The sequence below is a fragment of the Chlamydotis macqueenii genome, chromosome 3, assembly GCF_036417535.1.
Source record: "Chlamydotis macqueenii isolate bChlMac1 chromosome 3, bChlMac1.mat, whole genome shotgun sequence".
Classification (NCBI taxonomy): domain Eukaryota; kingdom Metazoa; phylum Chordata; class Aves; order Otidiformes; family Otididae; genus Chlamydotis; species Chlamydotis macqueenii.
The window spans coordinates 96458301-96474982 of NC_141558.1; the positions used below are offsets into that span (position 1 = coordinate 96458301).

Genomic DNA, 16682 nt, shown 5'->3' on the forward strand with positions numbered 1-16682 from the left:
CTAGGCAAATGACCTCCTCACTTCATGTTTTTCCAATAAACAAGGACATATGCTATCCTGAGCAGACCAGCCTTGCTGATATCTGGGTTCCCCTGGCCTTGGAGGTCCTGCGGATTAGGACACTGTCTTGGGCAGATGGGATCCCTGCTTCTAGCACAGGGATTGGGACACTGCTCCACTAAGCTACTGAGGAGGAACATGCGCTCCACCTCCACTTTTTGAAGGGTTCAGCCACTTAGCTGCGAACTCAACTCTGAAACAAAGAGTGAGGAACAGTGAGGAACTGGCATCCTAGCACGGTGCAAAGTACAAGACTCTGCTTGGCATTACCTACCGGGTGAGCCAGACAATTCATCCTGCAGCCTCACCTGTGTCCTCTGATGGGGGTCAATAGGCACATTGACAAAGGAGATGCAGGTTCTCTTTCTAGGTTTTTAAGAGGCTCCTGACAAAATCCAACTCCAAAGGGCCTTACAGAAAACAAGCAGTCAGGGAAGGTGCTAGAATGGATAAAAGGCCCAGGACAAGATAGGAAACCATTGTGGAGTAAATACAGCCATAGGGAAAATAGCCGAAGCTCTGCAGAGCTCTGCTTGTGGGACCTGCACTCCTCACCATAGCCACAGATAACATGAACAAGGGGGGTGAGCAGTGAGGTGACAAAGTTTCCCAACGACATGAAGTTAGGCAGTTCAGCAGGGGTAGGGGCAGCTGTGAGGGGTGACAGGCTACATGACTGGGTCATAAATCAGCAGATGGAGAAGTGTGCCGATAAAGAGGTGCGTGTGGGAAGAAACAATCCGCATGCTGCCCACATAGCGATGGGCTCTGGCCATTGCCACTGGAGACCCTGAGCCCTTCACAGGCTGCTCCACAAAAAGGGCAACTCAGTGTTCAGGAGCAGCCAAAAAAGCAAAATAACTGCCAAAAATTACTGGGAACAAAGCAGAAAATAGAGAAAAAAAATATGTTTTCTACATCTGGGGAAACTGCAGCTGTCAGCACACCCACACTGTGAGAGATGCATCTCAGGCTAGAAAATACACCTTCCCAATCAATTCCACCGAGCTGGAGGCAGGACCAGTCAGACCTTTGGTCAGGCCCCATATGGTGGTTGTGTGTGTGATTTTTGAGGAAATGATTCTTGGGTTCCTACAGGGAAGCTGTGATACCCTGTGGGTGGCTGGCAGGTGGGACTGCAACACTTAGTGCTGCAGTGGCTTTGGGTTTGTCTGTGCACATTCCCCCAACTTTCCAACCATGGTCGGTGCTGAAGGTCTAACAGACCAGTATTATATTTTTTAATGAATACCAATTAATGTTTCTTAATGGAAAAAATTGAGAAAACCCCATAAACCTCTATTAAATCAGCTTTAAAATGAGAATATTTGGTCAAAATGGCATTGCACATATGGATTTTTAGATGCTTTTTGGGAAATTGTAAAAGTTTAAAGCATTTTCTTTAAATACTTTGCTTTTACAGTAACAGACAAAAATAATTTTACTTAATTTGATCATGGAATACCACGACTAAATTAAGAATAAATCAATACAGCAGGTAGTTTTAAAATTCACAGTAGAGGTTATTTTAAAGAACAAAACCGAGGTACTAATCTATTAGGTCACAAGGTCTGAATTTGCTTGAGGCTACAGAATAAGAGATGTAGGTATCTGGCAATGGGGAAAACTGCATGAACACAGATTCAAAGCAAGATGAATGCAGTTAGAATCCAGACCTCCTTTTGCCATTGGAACTCATAATATAAATTAACTAATTGTACAAAATCTCTGCAGGGTATTCAAACTGATCTGATAATCTCACCTTAATTTCAACAGGGTAGGAAATAGGTCTGCTAGGTCACAGGCAATCAAGATGATTCTCCTGTCCTCTTTTCCTGTGGAAATCTGTCCCATATCACTGATATCACCAGATCATCCACATAGCTTAACTTGTACCAAACAGGCACAAGTTTCTTCTAACAGGTGCTCCCAAATCCTGATGTATTACTCATAGAGATAGCATTTTCTATCACTAATGGTTATAATGATCATCTGAGGAACCTAAAGGTGCACAAGTCCATGGGACCTGATGAGATCCATCCGCGGGTCCTGAGGGAACTGGCAGATGAAGTTGCCAAGCCATTGGCTATCGTATTTGAGAAGTCATGGCGGTCTGGTGAGGTCCCCGATGACTGGAAGAGAGGGAACATAACCCCAATTTTTAAAAAGGGGAATAAGGAAGACCCAGGTAACTACAGGCCGGTCAGCCTCACCTCTGTGCCTGGCAAGGTCATGGAGCAGATTCTCCTGGAAACCATGCTAAGGCACATGGAGAGCAAGGAGGTGGTTGGTGACAGCCAACATGGCTTCACCAAGGGCAGATCGTGCCTGACCAATTTGGTGGCCTTCTATGACGGGGTGACGGCATCGGTGGACAAGGGATGAGCAACTGACATCATCTACCTGGACTTGTGCAAAGCTTTTGACACTATCCCGCACGACATCCTTCTCTCTAAACTAGAGAGACATGGGTTTGATGGACGGACCACTCGGTGGATAAGGAGTTGGCTGGATGGCTGCACTCAGAGAGTGGTGGTCAACGGCTCAATGTCCATGTGGAGACCGGTCACGAGTGGCGTCCCTCAGGGGTCTGTGCTGGGCCCGGCCCTGTTCAACATCTTTGTCGGCGACATGGACAGTGGGATAGAGTGCACCCTCAGCAAGTTCGCCGACGACACCAAGTTGTGTGGTGCCGTCGACACGCTGGAAGGGAGGGATGCCATCCAGAGGGACCTTCACAGGCTGGAGAGGTGGGCCCGTGCCAACCTCATGGAGTTCAACCAGGCCAAGTGCAAGGTCCTGCACCTGGGTCATGGCAATCCCAGGCACAAATACAGGCTGGGTGGGGAATGGATTGAGAGCAGCCCTGAGGAGAAGGACTTGGGAGTGCTGGTGGATGAGAAGCTCAACATGAGCCGGCAATGCGCCCTTGCGGCCCAGAAGGCCAACCGCATCCTGGGCTGCATCAAGAGGAGTGTGGCCAGCAGGTCGAGGGAGGTGATTCTCCCCCTCTACTCTGCCCTGGTGAGACCCCATCTGGAGTACTGTGTCCAGTTCTGGAGCCCCCAGCACAAGAAGGACATGGACCAGTTGGAGAAGGTCCAGAGGAGGGCCACGAAGATGATAAAAGGGCTGGAGCACCTCTCTTATGAGGACAGGCTGAGAGAGTTGGGGCTGTTCAGCCTGCAGAAGAGGAGGCTCCGGGGAGACCTGATAGTGGTCTTCCAGTACCTCAAGGGGGCCTACAAGAAAGATGGGGAGAGGCTGTTTAGTAGGGCCTGTTGCAATAGGACAAGAGGTAATGGTTTTAAAATAGAGGGGGGTAGATTTAGATTAGAAATTAGGAAAAAATTTTTTACGATGCGAGTTATAGAACACTGGAACAGGTTGCCCAGAAAGGTGGTGGAGGCCCCATCCCTGGAAACGTTCAAGGCCAGGCTGGATGAGGCTCTGAGCAACCTGACCTAGTCAGGGATGTCCCTGCTCCTTGCAGGGGGGTTGGACTAGATGACCTTTGAAGGTCCCTTCCAACCCTAACCATTCTATGACTCTATGATTCTATGATTCTAATATATTAATTCCTGTTTTATCCTGTGCTAAATATTGCACCTAAACTTACTAAGAGTTGGAATTAAATAATCTGCACATATTTGCTGAAGATATCCTAAATTTTCCTCCGCATCATATATATGCCTTTCTTCCTCTGGCAAATACTCCAGCAAGGCTTCCTGCAAAATATATATTCTAATTCCTGTTAGTGATACAGAGAGAGCTGAAAAATTATCAACTCCACACTGCAGCAATTTGGACTTTAATCCATTTAATTTCTCTTCAGAGGCAACTGCTTAGAAATTCTATTAAAAATGCTGCACTTGAATGGGCCTCGTTAAAAATATTATATTCCACTTTGAATTCTGTGGGGTGGGAAGTTCCCCTAAATACTATCTTTTTTATTATTAATCAGAAGGCATGGCTAGAGTCCAGAGTAAAAATGGGAGATACTGGGTGCTTCTTAGGGTATCAGCGCTGTGGTACTGGAAAGTAACAACCATAAGAGCACATAAAGAATAATCCTGATTATGAGACACATATTCTTGATCATATCGAAAAAGAGATTTTTTTTTTTCATTATTCTGCATTCCCTTCTTGAATAAAATTGGGCTGAAGCTTACAGTGAGTTACCTGGCAAGGTCACTGGGAGTTTCGCCATTTACTTCAAGGAGACCAGAATCTCTGTGGAAGCACAACTTCCATTAGTACAAAAACAAGCTCTGACCAAAACTGTATTCTGGGCAAATTTTGATCAGAGTCTGTGGAAATTTCACCCTGAACAAAGGTTTGAGAGATGAATGACTGTTCTGATGAAAAAAACAGACTGGATTCTCTGCAGGAAACTACTGTTGTAATTAGCCAGGCATTTGAGTGCCACACATCTTGCTTGAGTAATTGCTTTATCTCCAAGGGAATTCAACTACTTATACTAATATAAATACCACATTTATACCAGTACATATATACAGGTATTTATATTAAGAGGTAAGAGAATTCATGCTAACCGTGGAGCCGATGCTGGCTGCATTTTGTCAAAACCAAGACAATGTTCTTTCTCCCTAACAGAGCCTTCCAAAATTCAGAGCTGCTTGGCTTTCAAGTAAATACAGTTTTAGACAGAAGATTTTGCTATAGTCTATTGTTTTATTGTATACTGAATTCTAACTCTGATTGATTGTTCTCTTAGAAGCTAAAGGATCAATCTGCTACTGAATCTCTAACACAATGCTATTTTAAGGTCCTAAGTTCAGAACAAGATAGTTGGACCATATGTTCTCTGTCAACCAATAACCAGATATTAGCGTGGACTTGACAGCCTGCTCACAGTGGTGGAGTAATGCGTATATATCCAGAGAAGTCCCCACATGATTTGCTGCTCAAGGACCTACCAGAAGAAAGACGAGGATGCCTCCTCACCTCTCACCAGCAAGCTCAGCAAAAGCTGGGTCTCCTTTGATAACAAAGCTAGGTTTGGCTAGACCCACGTTGGCAGCAAGGCACTCAGTATAACTCCAAGCAAAAATATGTTACATGCAAAAATTCTGGTTTCTATTTTCTCTCTGATACTTACCTCTTTCTCTTTTCAGTGAGAAAAGCTTTTGCAGCCTGCTATCCTTCACTTGTTTCAATCGGCTACAGAAGGCAGACTCACGCCCTTTTCAGCCATAAATACAATACTATCCTTGCTGAGACTTGCACTAGGGAATTTGAGGTGATTGTGGAACAGGCATTTCTAGACCATGCTTCCTCACTTCTGTATTCTCTGTGATGGAATTACAAGGCTTATGGGACTCATGGTTTTTTGTTTGTTTGGTTGGAGGGTTTTTTTGAGGAGGCTTTGGGTCAGAAAGAGCAATACTGAGCAAAAAGTATACCTATTACTTCAAGAAGAGTCAACATATAACTTTTGTATAACCAAGGGGTGCTAGATCCCATGGTGAAATTCATCCCTTGAGTAGGACTCAGAAAATTTCCAGGTTACGTTGATCTGCATTATATCCAGGCAGAATGGATCCAAGTTCCTGGAACTGGGCAGTTAACATCAGAGGTGGTACCTGGCTTCTCCAATACAGAGTGGCAACACATTTGGTGAGCAGCTCTGCCTAAAAGCAAACCATCTCTGCACTGCTAAAAATGCCTTTTTTTTTCTGTTGCCTTTGATCTTATGCTGCAGTGGCTGTCAGCAAAACTTGGTGACGATTACAAAATAAATCTACTCTTTTATTGGCCAAATTCCTGCTTCCACAGGATGCTATCCAGGTCTGCAGTGGCATCTCATGGTTTATAATTAACAAAGATTAACTGGGCTGCGGACTAAAGGTTGGCAATGGTACTCCAGCCAAGTGGAGGGAGCTGCTTCGTATGTGAATGTGCTGTGCTGAGTATAACGTGCTAGGAAAGCTACAACATAAATAATGCTATATATAAAGCTTATAACTGGGAAATTGCTGGGGAATACATGCTGAGCTCTCATAGACTTTTACGTTGAGCCACCAGTCTTTTCTGAACTCTGGCTCTTATACTGAACTGCTTCTATGCTACAAACCCTACTGTCTACAATTGTCAGCCATTAGGAAAGAGGGACAAAATTTCTGGCAGCCAAGAGGACAAACTGCACCCTGCGGTGCATCAAACACAGTATAACCAGCCAGTCAAAAAAGGTGATTATCCCACTGCATTCAGTGGTGCGACCTCACCTTGAACACCGTGTGCAGTTCCGGGCCCCAGAACTTAAGAAGGAATGTGAAGTTCCTTGAATGTGTCCACCGAATGGCAGCAAAGCTGGTGAAAGGGCTGGAAGGAACATACTATGAGGAGCAGTTGAGGACTTTGGGCTTGTCTAGTGTGGAGAAAAAGAGGCTGAGGGGTGACCTCATTGCTCTCTACAGCTTCCTGAGGAGCGGAAGTGGAGAGGGAGGTGCTGATCTCTTCTCCCTGGGAACCAGTGATAGGAGGCGTGGGAATGGTTCAAAGCTACGCCAGGGAGGTTTAGGCTGGACATTAGGAAGCATTTCTTTACCAAGAGGGTGGTCAAACACTGGAAAGGGCTTCCTAGAGAGGTGGTTGATGCCCCAAGCCTGTCAGTGTTTAAGAGGCACTAATGCCCTTAAATAACAATAAATAAATATAATGCCCTTAATAACACACTTCAACTTTTGGTCAGCCCTGAAGTAGCCAGGCAGTTGATCTAGATGATTGTTGTAGGTCCCTTCCAACCAAAATAGTCTATGGTTTATGATGATCTATTTTTTTACAAGAATTATAAAATGTACACAGGAGACAACGAATGACACATTCTGGTGACTGGTGACTTAATTTTTGTTTTTTTAACTAGTTCTTGTTCCAACTTGTCATGGGAGAAATCTATAATTAAATAGATGGATTAGTAATCAGCTTATGTTTTGAGAGCAAATGGCTAAATTGATTCAAAATGACTAGAAAATGTACCTCGCTTCATTTAGGGATAATTGGGTGAAATGTAATGGCCTGTGATCTCCAGAAGATCTGAGAAGATGATCCAATGGTTGCTGTTCTTTTTAAATTCTGTCGCTGTAAATGAAACTATTGTTTGTCCTTAGTGTGTACATATTGGATCATTTCAGCCACTAAAGTAAGGAAGCTTGGATAAATCTTTAATAACTTATCTTTCTGCTTTGTGATGCATTAAAGCTCCTGCTCCAGCATTAGTTTAGTAACATCAAAATGGTCTCATTTTATTTTTGTATCATTTGGGTAAGTGACATACAGTGCAGAAGTAATGAGTCACCTCCAAACCTATTGCTTATGAGTCTGCACAAGCGAGATGGTACATGAAATAACCAGTGGGACACAATCAAAGATGAGCTGGTGGGAATCCCCAGTGAGTAAGCCTAGCACAGCTAAGAGCGGCTCACTTTGAGGCTGTTTAAAGCCTCAAAAATCACAGTGCCATTTGGGAAGGGAGCCAGGTGTTATGTAACAAGAAACGCCTCACGCCTTTGGAGCAAGATCTTGGACATCTGCTCAAATACGCTGTTGTGTTAACTGAAAGTACTGCAAGGAACAGCAAAATTGTGCAAAAGTTGCCGTGGGGCAAAGCCAGAGTGTAATGACTGCCAATATCATCTTAACACTCAGTACCCACAGTAAACATGGGAGAGGGTACCGCTCTTCCATCAGGGGAGTAAGTCACATCGACTTCACCCTGTAATAACAGAGCGCATGCTGGCTGGTACCATTGAGAAGCAGACACACAGCAAATTTACAGCCCCCTTCATTCCGGTAGCTGCATGCAAACTTGTTACCATTACCTTCACCCCTAGATCGTTCACTCCATCCCAGCTCCGGTCAGGGGTGAGCGAAAGCTGCTACCACAACTACGCAGCAAGAACCAGGTGGACCTGATGGTCTCTGCCCTGATTGTGAATGTTCACATCTACAGACTGTCTTCTGTGCAGGAAGACAGGCTGACCAAAAGTGAACATTTTGCAGATTACTCCCTGTAGAAGCCAATACACATTCCTTGCAAAGGCCACTTCAGTGGGGAAGCACACACAAATGCATAGCCCTGGCTGAGCCACCAAACCACTGACTTCTCCTGCTCCCCAGCTGCTTCTGTCTTCTGGAATGCACGAGCACCACATATTTCTGTGATGTATAGTTCTCACATAAAAAAGATGAGTGGGCACAATTCTTGCTTCTACCAAGGCTAACTCCTGGATGAAATTTTCACAGGGTCTGTTCTAGTGCTCAAAGTACAAACAAGCACTGCCTGACTACCAAAACGTTTAGGTGCCACCAGCAGAACACTGCTCACAGTTACACAGTATTTATCCAGAGATATATTTATGCAGCACTTCAACTTATTTCCAAAAAAAAAGGAAGTTTTAGTAGGAACCTGAAGTCACAGACTTCAGTAAAAGAAGTCCTCTCGCACCTCTATCACACCCGTTCCTGGCAATGCCATCCTGTGGACAGAAGACACATCTGAGAAGTTTGGGGGTCCACTCCTACCTACTGTAGATCTTTTCTTGCCTGCTCTGTGAAAAGATGTGCTGCTTGTTTTTAGACAAGTTGCTTAATTCTGCAGTTTCTCAGCCGCTCCATCTGCAAAATGAGGATAATAAGAGCGGCATCTTTTAAGGAAGCAGACTGCCACTCATGGAAGTTTTTGCTGTGCTTGGGATCTTCAGCTTGTGCTTGCTAAAGATGTGAAACAGATTTATTATTAAAGTGACTACAGTGTTGATATGCTTGTGATGAATTCCCTGCAGGCATGCAAATATATTAAAGGCCAAATTCATTTCTCATTTGTACTTGTACAAACTCCCTGCAACTCCAGTGATGCAGGCGAAGCTACTCCAGCTGAGCATGTGGCAGAATCTGGTTCCATAGCAACTCAGTGTAGGCATTTATGTGCAATAATTGAAAGCAGAGAGGTATCATTCACCTTGTAAGCAACTTTGAATATCACCAGTCACTCTTCCTGACAGAACAGTGCAGAGGAAAGTTGCTATATGGGGAGGCTGGAATACCATTTCCTTAGTGCTGGAAGCCTGGGAATAAGTAGCTCTAAGCAGAGGCTAATTATATGGAGGACAGGTTTTCTCTGGCAAATTGATTGCCTTGCAGCTCCTCATGAAAGTTGATGTTACCTATCTCTGAATGATCCCAAGATGCAGAGAAGGGATGGAAATATTTACCTTCCCAAGGAAGGGAAGTCAGTCCTCAAAGTGCACTGTGCTTTCACCTACAAATAGGGGGAAGCCAGTCAATTGGCTGGTCTGAGAGGAATGGCCACTGTGGTATGGACAGAAACCGGTGAAAAAAAAACCACAGAAAGACAAACAAGCACAAATCAGGCACCGAGCCTACATTTCTCAAAAGATGAAGCATGTGCTGTGCTACCAGGCACAGAAAGCACATGGTATGGCATGCAGACACAGTTGTCTTGAGAAGTGCTGGTACGGCAGGCTGAGAGCATACTGATGATTCAATCTCTGAAATAATTCGAAATGGCAGTCACGCTTCCAAAGGCGCACAAAGTCCTTATCTCTCTTTTAAAGCAAAGAATCTACTGCACCGACAGGAAAACAGGGAATGCTGGAAGGCTTTGCAGCAATGCATATCAATGACAGGCTCCTCTTGGCAAACTATCCTAGAGTGAAACATATTTTCAGTGGTTCTGCCAAAGATCCTTGAAATGCTTTGATGGTGGTTGATAGGGGAGAAAATAATCATAACTACGAAGCAGAAGAAAGTTTTTGCTGTCTTGCTCTTGCAGCTTTGGCTATGCCTTTGCAAGGGACCTGGGCTACCAGAGAGCTTTAGAAAGACAAATCTTTGCCAGAGGTATGGCAGCCGGACCAAGGAAAGCAAGCAGTCCACAGCATGCCCACTGCTTCACTTTGGCTTTGCTTATAACTACATGTTGGCTTTTTTCATATGGCTCTAAACACCAGCTGGCAAAATTTGTCAATATTAATCTGAAAGGAAATGTTGTCAATTGATTTGGAAAGAGAACCTTTCAAACAAAGCCAGTCTGTTTCATTAAAAGGAAGCAAATAGCAAAGGAAACTCTTACCTGCCTCTGTACAACCTCTGGGTCCTATCATACACCATCAAGGCAATTCAGATTTTGCCACTGATGATAAATGAAAAAAGAATCTGAAGTAAAGAAGGAAAAGTCCAACTAGGTCAACAAAGTCCCTGGTGGGCAGTGATAGGGTATCTGAGAGCTGGTGTGCAGGGCAGACATGGAAATGCTTGAAAGGATTCAATTTTATAGCATAGGGAAAGATTGCGCTGCTTCTGTTTCTAGGTGGGTAATAAACTGTATTTGAACTGCTGGAAGAGGAATGAGATGACCCACATTTCAAAGCTGGAACCTGATGGGTTATTATTATTTATGATTCATAAAGCATGTGCAGTGCACCAAAAGAAAGGGAGATGTGTTCCCTGCTCAGAGAAGCCTCCAACACGAACCTTGAGAGAAACACTACTGTGCATGAGGCTAACTACAAGGACTTTTATTTATCATAATTACAGTGTAACGAAGATCAGGCCTGGTCCTCTTTTGTTCAAAAAACTGAGATCCCCTTTCCTGTCTCTATGGCAGGTGGTTTTTATGTTGAGAGAATGCAACAGCTGTATTCTCCATGAACTGAAATAACAACCTTCAGTACTCTTGATTTTCCACTTTTACTTGGTGATCTTATTCCTTTCCCAGTCTTGGCCATTTCTGCATTTTCTCACTTTCTGCTCCACAGAGCTATTGCTACTATTTTTTCTTTTATTTTCTTTGTTCCTCACTTTTCCAGTATTACTTTTTTTTTTTCTCCTTCATGAGCTTTCTGTGGAGTCTCACATTTATATTTTACCTCTCACTGTTAGCAAATATTCCCTTTTTTGACTTACTCTTCCTCTTTGTCTCATCTTGTCTCATCTTCTGCCTCTTCTCCCTCCATTCCTTTCAGCCAACATTTTTCCTCTCACCACCTCCATTCTCTCAATCAACTCCCCATCCCCCTGTGGATCCCTCAAACCAGTGGCTTCCTTTTTGCCCTTCCCTCAGGAACTGAGCTCTGTACCCACCCCTTCATGGGCTCCCCTTCCTGACCTGCACCCTCCTTCTGTTCCTCCTGCCTCTGCATCACTCCCTCCATCTCACCTGCTCTGCCTCTCTAGGACATGGTCTACAGGTTTCTACTCAACATCACAGCTCCTCACCCCAGATCTCCCCACTGGCTATGCCCGGAGCTTCAGTGCTCTCTGGAAAATCCTCCCGAGCGCATCACTGCCCTTTTCAAGGTCCTCAGCCCACGGTCCCTGAAAGCCTCCAAGTGTCCCTGTGGTCCCTGAAGATCTGCCAAACTCTCCCCACTGGTGTTGGGCTCCTAATGGCCCAAGAGAGCCACAATGCTACCACGCAGCTGGATTGGCAACCAGAGGTGAGGACAACCGGACGGTTGGGACACGGGGCAGTGCCCCTCTCATTGGGGGTGAAATCTGTCCAGCATCCTGCCTCCTGCCAGGCGTTGTGCCTTGCCCAAGGGCTTGGGGGCTGCTCCTGGGTCCTGAGGGGGAGCTCCAGGAGAGGAGCTGGAGCAGCCCTGGGGACACGAGTGGGCTCCTGCGATGCCCGGCGGCGGGGGAGCTGCGCGACCCGTGGGCGGACGGCGGGGACCCCCGCCGTCCGCCCACGGGTCGCGCAGCTCCCCCGCCGCCGGGCATCGCCCCGTCGCGGTACCCAGTGGCCACGGAGCATCCCCCGTCGCGGTACCTGGTCTCCCCGGAGCATTCCCCGTGGTGGTACCCGGTCTCCCGGGAGCATCCCCCGTGACGGTACCCCCGTCCCTCTCCCAGTATCATCTTTTACCTTCCACTTTGGTGAGGGTGAGGACGGGGCTGTTGCAGGCGCTGAGGGGGGCCACCCTGGCCGAATGCTTCTTCATGGCGAGCCCGTCACTCGGCGGCAGCTCCCCGCCGCCCCGCGCCTACATCCTGGCGCAACCGGAGTCTTCTTCGCCGGTTGCTTTCCCCCCACACTTCCCACCCCCCACCCCCCCCACAACCCGCCCCGGTACGGCTCCCGGTCCGTCGCTTTCTGCCGCAGCACCGGGCGGCGGAGGGGGCTGGGGCTCGCCCGCCCGCCCGCTGCCGCTCGGGGCTGCTGCAAAACCCGACGTCACCGGTACGGCCCCCCCTCCTCTCCGGGCTCCCGGGGCCGCCCCCAGGGTCGGGGAGTTGGGGGAAGGGGGGGGCTGGTGGTGACTCTGCCCCGGCGTCCGGCCGTGGGTCCGCCCCTCACGCGGTGCGGGACCGCGGGCGCCTTCCCGGGCACCGATCCGGTCGGACCCGCACCGTAATGCGGCTGCGGACGCCGCTCCCGCTCCCCGCCGGTGTGGCGGGGCTTCCCGGGGCGGGCCGGGCTCCCGCCACCAGCGGCTTCTGCGGGGTTTCTCCCAGCACCGCAAGGAAAGGGCTGCTGGCTTCTCATGAGCCGCTCCGTTCCCTTCTTCCTCGCTTACGGGAAGGGACAATTTACGCACTCCAATTTTTTTTTTTTTATTTGCCCGTACTCTCTCTCTCCTTTATTTTCCTTCAAGTCCAGTCACTATTCTGGGTCGATTTTCATCCACCCCTTCAGTAATTTCTACCAGCCTTTCTGCTCCTGCTGTGTCCTCTCCAAGAGGGAGACCAAAATTAGACACAGCAGTCGAGATGGGGATATGCCATTGATTTATCAATAATATTCCAATACTTGCAGTGGCATACTCTGCAGCTTTCTTAACACAGCTGAACTTCTTTTTGAGGCATGAAACAAAATACTTCTGTACTCCAACGGGACATCTCCAACTAGATCAGGTTGCTCAGAGCCTCATCCAACCTGGCCTTGGATGTTTCCAGGGATGGGGCATCCACCACCTCTCTGGGCAACCTGTTCCAGTGTTCCACCACCCTCAGTGTAAAAAATTTTTACCTTATACCCAGTATGAGTCTACCTCCTTCTATTTTAAAACCATTACCCCTCGTCCTATCGCAACAGGCCCTGCTAAGGAGTTTCTCCTCATCTTTCCTGTAGATTTATCCTTCTGTCAATATGCAAAATCTAATTGGTATTAATTAACAAGATTTAACGCAAGCGGATCCAGGAAAGAACATATGTGAATGAGTGAATATGAAACATGCAAAAAAGATTATATCGCTACGGGCAAAGAACTGGGTTCCTCAGGATGCTGAGCATGGTGAGCTCAGCACCTTTTACTCCTAGCAATTTCTTCTGTGGATACAAAAATACTTAGCACATTTACCAGGTTCCAATATGAGATGCATCAGCAGACAAAGCTGCAAATGCTCAACATTCTTAAGATTTGGTCAAATTAAAATGAGCATACTTTGCAAACAAGACCGGGCAGCCATCAATACTCCACAAACATTCCAAAGTATTTGTTAATTATATAAATACTGGCTACTGAAAAGCAGCCCCGACAGACTGTTTAGCAAACCATGGGAAAGTGCTACCTTACTTGTGCCGTCTGGACGAACACCTCTTCTATATTTAAGAGGTGAGCTTTCTTTGTGGGTCAGATCTGGACTGTTCATTTGCACAGGTCTTATCTGGTGATCTGCAAGTCTGATGAAGTTCAGGGGTGGTTTGCATTTTCTGTGCCTCTTCCATGTCAGTCTTTAGGATGAGTTTCATTAAAAAAATCCATTAGCATCCTTTCAAGGTGTTCCTTCTGGAGATTATATTCATGTGCTCAGCGCTAAGACCACAGAAGCTCAGCTTGGTCAACTGAAAAAAAATGTTGCTTTCATGGTTATTCCCAGGCCTTCTTCGTATAATTATCTGATCCATTCAGCTTCCTGTGATGTTACAGATCGTAGGCATGTTGGGAACTGTAGGTCCATCTTGTTTCATTGCACTATTTCATCTTGGAGTCCAATTAGTTTCTGATCTTTGAAAGCAGTTACATAAAAAGAGGTAGCTATCACCTCAGATGGTTCTATCCATAAAATATTTTGCAATGTTGCAGCACCTTTTATCTGAGGATTTCAAAGCACGTTATAAAATATTAATTCATTTTACACTGCTTCTGTGAAGAAACTTCAGGCTCACTGGTGGGTAAAAGACAGCCACAGAATGTGAATGACTCCCTCTGTTCCAGATGGCCAAGTAACATTAGTGGGGAACAGGGCAGCAGGCTGGTTCCTTTCTGTAACTTGTATCGCGCTGCCGCCTCCCCACCTCCCTAAGCCATAATACATTTGCTGCTGGGTTTCATATAACTTAATTTACAGTGAGCATCTTACAATATAAGCCACGCAAAACGGATGCACTCAGGGTAAAGTTTCAAGTAAAATTTATGGCTTTTTTTTCCTTTACAACATCACTCCAGTATTCAAGAGGCAATGGAGGAGACGTGGGTGGATGTTTGGGCTGCAGAGAACTTACAAACATGGAGAGGAAACTCTCAAAGGTTGAAAACTGGACAAAGCTGATTTTCATTTCCAATCAAGAGTAAGGATGCTTCATGTGAAAAAGGCAAGGTTGGTTAAAAATCCAGGATGAGATAGTTAGAATTTGCTCAATTTGAAGAATTTGAAGAATTTGTAGTTTCATGGAACTGGTTTTGTTACAGTCAGTTGCCCTTCTTCATTTTAGATTAAGAAATTATAGTTGTTGTTTGGGTTTTTTACACATAAATGTATATATGAGTGTGCTAACACCCAGCATCATACTGCTTTTGAGCTCATGTATCACTACCACTTTTCTGAAAGATTTTTTTTTATTGACATAGAAAGGTAGATTCAAGACAAAACTAAATTCTCATAGTTATGTGTGCTACAACCTTTGGCTTTTATCCTATTACCTAGTTTGTTTAACCAGCACGAACAATGTGCCCAGTTGGTAACATGCACAGTTGGTATTTTTCCAGTTCAGACGTTTTCATATTTAGTGTTCTCATTAATAGGACATTTATTAATTTAAGTGCTTACATTACCACTGAGGGCAATAATTGTTGTGCTTAGCAACCCTAAATGAAATTGAGTGTGGACTTCTACTTGTGTAGCCAATTTCCTAATAGGCTCCCTCTCCTGCCAGAAGGAATTCGTCTGCCAGGAGTCAAATATATGCATGAAACCTACACTGCCCACAATCTGTCAGGAACAGATCATCCTTTCCTCTAGTTTATTTGAAGTTACTTGGTGAATATTCTCCACAACTAATTATTAGTTTCTTTGTGAGGAGCTTGTCCTACTTGAATGTTGTGTTAGTTTTGTTTGGCTACCATCTAATAACTTTCTAATCTGTTTTTATTTACCAACTAAAAAAACCATAGATGTCAAACACATATTTCTAACACACAGAATAGCTATTTTGGAAGTGATGTTTTCTGTCCTGCAGTCTTTCTGAAATCTGCATTTAGAGGCACTGACTGGTGACCATCCACCACTATTCTCTCTGCACATCTCCTCCGTTCACAACTATCGCCCACTCAGAATTTGTGTCAAATTTACATAGTCTTGCTCTGCAATATTAGCCTAGCTCTAAGGATGACGTCTTTCCAATCTTCCCTATTCCAAACTGGTTCTGTTACTTTCAGTATCATGTCTTGAATTCACAGAACAAGGCAGTGAAGGGAAAAGGAAGGATTAAAACCTGTCTGGCTCGAGGTTTTTGCCAGACTGCACCCTATAAAGGCTGCTATAGAATTACTGCTATATCTGAATGCCTTCTCTTCATCAGATATACATCGCTACAGATAACAGTCAAATCTGAGGTGTCCATAAATGCTGCAGATTGTACATATGACCATATATCCAACAGGTCCTAGACACAGATGCAAAGTCCTGGAGAGAATCTCTTCCTCACGGTTTTTTTAACCTTCTGTTTATAACTGCTGTAAGCATTACTGGAGGAGACAGCACTGATGAATCTCATTTCCAAACCTCATAAAATATTAACTGTTTCCAATATTTTCTGAGGAGCTCTCCTGGTTTTGTGCATGAAGAACGGCTGCATTTCAAATAATACTAGTGAATTCCACAAAATGTAAGAAAAGAAAAGCTAGTTTAAGAGTTTCAACACTGGACTATATAACTTTAACTTTCAGACTTGTTCTTTAGGATTTTGACAGGAAACATTAATGTCTTTACCATGTTGTAGAAGGGAAACATTTTGTCCATTTTTATGTTCCTTTGAATTTTTATGAAAAGATAATTCAGTGCCTATGGGCAGGTATGGGATTGTGAAGTTTTGTGAACAAAGCCTCACGTTTACACGGGAATTAGATGTTTGCCAAGCTGCTTCAAACCTGTCTGACACTGCTGGGGGTCAAGGGCATCCCAAAGCCACTCAGTCTTCATTGTCTTTGGCAACACAGGGGAAATGAGCACTGGTGTTAGCCCAGGGCAACACTTTCTCAAAAATGGGCATGCAGGAGAAATATGACAGAGACTATTCTTTTTCCAAAGGCCACCGGGTCTCCTACAACTGCCAGCAGATCAAGAACAGGTGCTTAAAAGTGAACAGCCCATGAATACAATGCATATTTCCATTGTTGTTGTCACATTTATATGATTCC

General features: G+C 45.2%; 1 protein-coding gene across 2 annotated transcripts in view; it reads right to left on the reverse strand.

Annotated features, from left to right (window-relative positions):
• Positions 1-16682, reverse strand: part of SLC35F3 (solute carrier family 35 member F3) — a 171804-nt gene that overhangs the window by 52430 nt on the left and 102692 nt on the right. The window contains exon 1 of one of the 2 annotated variants that reach the window (XM_086744222.1): positions 11969-12103. The exons of the other annotated variant lie outside the window; for it this stretch is intronic. Within the exon in view, the coding sequence (XP_086600348.1) occupies positions 11969-12044 (76 nt within the window). The 5' untranslated portion in view covers positions 12045-12103. Of the gene's footprint in view, positions 1-11968; positions 12104-16682 lie in introns of those variants that run through there. 2 annotated transcript variants of the gene reach the window in all.